The following is a 5,368-nucleotide window of genomic DNA, read 5'->3' on the forward strand; positions in this document are numbered from 1 at the left end:
GCTCTGCACTGGGCTGCAGTGGCTCCAGGCCACCCCAGAGGGGTTTTGGGGTGACCGGTGCTGGGGGATAAGAAGAGGAGCAAGAATTGGGTCCCTGTGGCGGCAAGGGGATGTCATGGGGGGTGTCACAGCCCTGTGCTGGGCTGCGATGAGTGCTGGCACCCTGCAACCGGGATGGGATGCAGGGTCCCCCCACCCCTCGGCCTTCCCACCACCAGCTCACGTGGCCCAAAGAAGTGGGTGGTTTCGCTTTGCTGTCTCCTCGTACAGCCACTTCCTGACCTGCGAATGGCGGAGGTCAAATTTAGTCTGTTGGCGTTAGAAGAAAAAAAAAAAAATTAAAAAAAAAAATAACCTTGAACCTAAAAACAGCCCTTTTGTTTTACGGACCCTCCCCGCAGCCAGCCCAGCCTCCCTTATAACCGCCCTCCCCGTCCGAGGGACCCACCGGTGAACAGCATCAGCGCGTGGGGCAGGGTTGGAGCAGCCTCCGCGGCTTCGGGCGAGCGCTTGGGGATGCAAAGGCTGATCCCGTGCTCCCGGCAAGCGACCTGGCATCGCGGCACGGCGGCTTTCCGGCCGGCACGCGCAGGTGCTTGGGTCCCCGGGGCCGGGATGGGGTGGGGGTGACAGAGCCAGGGCGGTGGAACCGGCTGGGCAGAGCTAAGGGGATTTTTCCCCCCTGCCCCAGCAGAATTTCCCAATTTTTTTTTCATTTTTCAGTTTGCGACCATCTTTGATGAAAAAAAAAATGCTGAAACTTCCTCTGAAAACTTATTTTTTTCAGCAAAACTTATTTTTGGCAGCCGGAGGGGTGAGGAGGCGCATGCGGTGCCGGGGCGGATGCTCGCTCGGGCCGGCCCCGGGCTGCAGGGGCTCAGGGGCTTCTTGCTCTCTTCCAGCCCCACCTCGAGTGTAGGAGGCAAAAATGGGCCGGAAAAAAATACAGATCAGCCGAATATTGGATCAGCGGAACCGACAGGTAGGAACCGCTCGGGGACGAGGGGGACGGGGAGCCACGAGGCCACAAAGGGAGGCAAAGCCGCTCTGCTCCCACTTTCCCCGTGGGTGTCAGATCCTCCAGAGCCGGAGGGGGTCTGGGGACCCGGGAGGAGGGTTTGGGGTGGTACCCAGGGGTCCCGGGTGCAGCATCCCATCCCCTTCCCTGCTCTGCAGGTGACCTTCACCAAGCGGAAATTCGGGCTGATGAAGAAGGCGTACGAGCTGAGCGTCCTGTGCGACTGCGAGATCGCCCTCATCATCTTCAACAGCACCAACCGCCTCTTCCAGTACGCCAGCACCGACATGGACAAGGTGCTGCTCAAGTACACGGAGTACAGCGAGCCCCACGAGAGCCGCACCAACTCCGACATCCTGGAGGTAGCGGCGGGGGGCGGCCGGGGCGGGGGTGCCGGGCTGGGTGCAGGTCCCCGCTCACGGCCCCGCTCCCCGCAGACGCTGAAGCGCAAGGGGCTGGGGTTGGAGAGCCACGAGCTGGAGCTGGACGAGGGGCCGGATCCTGGGGAGAAGGCGCGAAGGCTGAGCGAGGGCATGGACCTGTCGGTGGCACGGCCCAGGTTTTATGTGAGTTGCTGCCGTCCCGCGGCATGGGGAGCGAGGGTCCCCAAGGGTCCCTGTCCCCTCCCCGTCCCTCACCTCTGCTTCGCCCCGCAGAGCCCGGCGCTGCTGCCCGAGGCAGCCTACGGCAGCTCCCCGCCGGCCGCCGATGGATCCCTGGGCAGTGCCAGCAGCTCCCCACAGGGCCAGGGCCGCCCGCCCGCCTTCAAGCCTGCAGCACCGAAGCCGCCGGGACGATCGCCGGGGCCGCTGCCCCCAGGTAGGCTTGGACCCATCGCCCAGAGATGCTGCGGGGAGCCGGCTGCAGGGGAGAAGGTCCCCATGATGGGCACCCCATCCCCGCCAGCCCCGCGGGGATTTTCCCCAGCCGGGCACCGCATGCAAAGCTCCTCTCACAGCATCTCCCGGGGACTTACCGGGAGCGGGGCCGGGGCGGGTGCGTGGGTAGCACCGCCGCAGCTGTGGAAACACCGTCCCCTGCCTCCCTCCAGCTGCTTCCTGCACCCTGCCGGCACCCAGCACCTGGCTGGCACCGGTACCCTGGGCACCCTACGCCCACAGCTCCTTCCCATGTGGCACATGGAGCTGGACACGAGGGGCTCATCCTGCCCAGTGGGATGGCACCAGCCCGGGGTGGTGACGGGGACACGGGTGCCTGCGGGGCCACGCAGCAGAAAAGCGGCTGGGAAAAATGATACTGGGGCTTGACCAGCAGACACCCCCCGGGTGGGTGGGACGTGGCACAAGGGCAGCTGGGTGGCATGCCCGGTGCAGGACGCGGGCGTGCAGCATCCCCATCTCCTTGGAAGGGGACGGCATGGTGGCCCCAGGCACGCTGGACGTCCCCGCAGGAGGTCCCGGCCGCTCCGTGGGGAGCTGGGGTGAGGGTGCTCGCCGCGGCAGGGTCAGGCCGGGGGGGGGTTTGCAGCCTGCTGGCCCCAGGGCCGGATCCGGCCACTGCCTTCGCACACCATTTCCGCTCGCAACGTGCGGCCGCAGTGGGCCGGGGGCGGCCGCCGCAGCCCAGGTGCGCCGACGGCCTCACGCAGGAAGTGGGTTTGCCGGAGCGCGGCACCATGCACGCATGCACAGCCGCCCGTGGCGACGAGGGCACCAGGGCCACCGGCCGCAGCCATGGGGATCCCCCCGAGGACTGGAACCCCTGGGACCCCACATCCCTTGGGGCCACCCTGTGCATCCTCCTGTCCCTCTGTCTGTCCAGGTCTCGGCTACCCCCTCTTCCCCGCCGGCAGCCTGAATCGAGCCCTGGCCACCAAGACGCCCCCGCCGCTGTACCTGGGGGCGGAGGGCCGGCGTGGCGAAGCCCACAGCAGCTTGGCGAGTGGCCGGAGCGGCGGCAGCGCCGCGGTGAGTGCCGTGGGGGTGACACAGGCTCTGCAGTATCTGCTGCCTGGGCTGGCACATGGGGACAGCACTACCGGGGGGGGGGGACACACACCTAGCCCCAGCGTGGCCCCATCACTGGGACGTGTCCCCTGCATGTGAGACAAAGCCCCCCAAATCTGTAGCCCCCTGGGGTGGGGTCCCCGGGGTGCCTCTGATGCCCGGGGAGGGGGTCGGGACCCCCTGGCCACGGGGCTCCCCTGGGGGTCGGTGCCAGCCGGATGCTCGGTGGCCTTGGGCACCCCCTCCCCATCAGTGACACTGCGGGAGGGGGCAGCAGGGCAGGAGGTGAGGGGTCCCCCCCCAGCTCGCTGCAGCCAGGCATTTCCCAGCAAGTCACCGTGTCTGGTGTCCCCGGGACCACGCGGACGTCCCCTCCCAAAATTCAGCGAGGAGCTTCTCCAATGCGTTCCCACCTCCTCTTCCTCAGCCTGACACCAGGGCTTTACTGGGGAGCACAGGAAGGGGCTGGGGGGGGGGAGATGCTGCAGCATGGGCCCTCCATGGGGTCGGCAGCACGAAGCCTGACGGGGGGGCACCCCACTTTCCCACAGCGGCCGCTGTACCCCACTCTGCAGACCCTGAGCCCCGTGCTCGCCCCGGGCAGCGCCAACGTCCCGAGCCACAGCCTCACCGGCTTCCCCTTCCTCGCTCCGGCCCAAGCAGGTGAGTCCTGGCCCCTCGGCCCTGGGACAGTGCGGACACCCCCCCGGCTGCAGACCCCCCCCCAGCTCCTGCTCACTCTTGGCCTCCTGCTCGGCAGAGTTCGGGGCCGGTGAGCCCCCGCCACCCCCCGGCTTCCTGCAGCCCAGCCCCACGGCGTGGCAGCACCCACGGGACATGGCAGCGCTGGGGTAAGAACGGGGGATGGCAGCGGGGTGGGGGGACGGGGGAGAGCATGGGTTGGGGATGAGCCTGTTTGTGAGGAGTTGCTGCACCCATGGGTGCCACCTCCCAGCCCTGGGTCCAGCCAGCACCCAAGGCGCAGCCCCCCCCATGCACCATGCTGGGGTCTGTCCAGCTTTACCCCAAAACTGGGGCGCAGGGGGCCCCCCCCACCCGCCACTGTCGGCAGAGCCTATTTTGAACCGGATTTCCCCGGGGGTCCCGGGCCCCATGTCCCCCCCCATAACGCACCAAGCTCCCAGCAGCCGTGTCAGGCACACGGGTGGGCAGCCACTCAGCACCTGGCTGGGTGGCAGCTGGTATGTGAGGTGAGTTTGGGAGGTCTTAGCCCCACTGGGGAGGAGCGGGGGGGTGAGCTCAGCCTCTCCCCACCCCGCACACCTCAACAGGGGATGCAGGGAGACCCAGCCTCACTCCTCCTCCTCTCTTACCCCAGGGTCAGCAGCCGGATTGCCTCCACCGAAGAGCCGGCCCCGGCCCCCGGAGCCTCCCCGCAGCACCAAGCCATCAGCATCAAGTCGGAGCGGGTCTCCCCAGGGCTGGGATGCCCCTCGGGCACCCCCCAGCCCCCCCTGGCCAGCCTGGCCTCCCTGAGCGAAGCCTCCCGAGGCCCCGGAGACCTCCAGCCACGGGATGACTATGCCAAGGGGTACCCCTACCCCCTGGGGCCCCCCCGGCCGCTGGCGGAGGAGCAGCGGGCCCCCGTCCCTACGCGGCGGGCGCAGGCCATGGACGCTTGGCAGAGATAGCGAGGCTGACGGGGTGCCGGGGGGGGCCGAGCCTGGGGGAGCAGCTCCCCACTTCGCCCCCATCCTCAGACCCCCAGGAAGCCCCCCATGCCCTTTGCAATGCTGACGGGGGCGGGTTGGGGGGGTCGGCGATGCCGCAGGGCTTCCCGTGGGGTCCCGGACCCCCACTCTGGGGCTGCAACTCCCGGCAAACCCCCTCCCCACCCCGGTGCCCCCCACACGCCACCGGCTCCCCCTCCCTGCAGCTCTGCCCCCCAGCCCCCTGCGAGGCCAGGACCCCACGGACCAGGAGCGCTACCCCGGTCCCCTGTCCGGTGCCGGACACTGTACACGTCCGTCCGTCTGTCCCTGCGCCAGTGTGTCCCCAGCGAGCGGGAATGCCTGAGAAGTGCCACGGGGTGGCAGCAGGACTGAGAGCACCAGCAGCGGGTCCAGCCCTGCACACCCCTGGGCCCAATCCTGCACCCGGCCAGGGGGGCTGCCGGGGGTCCCGCAGTGGGAGGGGTGGAGGGAGGCAGCCGGGGGCGGTGGGTGCTGCTCCCCCCGCCCAGGGGCTCTTTTCTATTTATTATCTTCTCACCAATAAAGAGCTGGGGGTGTCGAGGTGTCTGGCGTGAGCTTCTTGGGGTCAGGCAGCATGACTTGGGGTGGCTAACGAGGTGGCAGGTCATTAACGTCCCCAAGGGGAGACGTGGCCCATGCCCTGACCCCCTTCGGCTCAGCGTTGCTGT

The 5,368-nt window shown here is 68.3% G+C and overlaps 1 protein-coding gene across 1 annotated transcript; it reads left to right on the top strand.

Moving 5' to 3' along the window:
* The first annotated feature begins 928 nt into the window (after positions 1–928).
* Positions 929–4,637, top strand: MEF2B (myocyte enhancer factor 2B). Its single transcript, XM_059831982.1, has 8 exons — positions 929–982; positions 1,177–1,380; positions 1,456–1,584; positions 1,675–1,837; positions 2,801–2,946; positions 3,537–3,648; positions 3,746–3,836; positions 4,325–4,637. The coding sequence occupies exons 1-8, from the start codon at positions 929–931 to the stop codon at positions 4,635–4,637; spliced, it is 1,212 nt and encodes a 403-aa protein (XP_059687965.1).
* Positions 4,638–5,368: the final 731 nt, after the last annotated feature.

Source organism: Gavia stellata, chromosome 32, assembly GCF_030936135.1.
Source record: "Gavia stellata isolate bGavSte3 chromosome 32, bGavSte3.hap2, whole genome shotgun sequence".
In the NCBI taxonomy this organism is placed as follows: domain Eukaryota; kingdom Metazoa; phylum Chordata; class Aves; order Gaviiformes; family Gaviidae; genus Gavia; species Gavia stellata.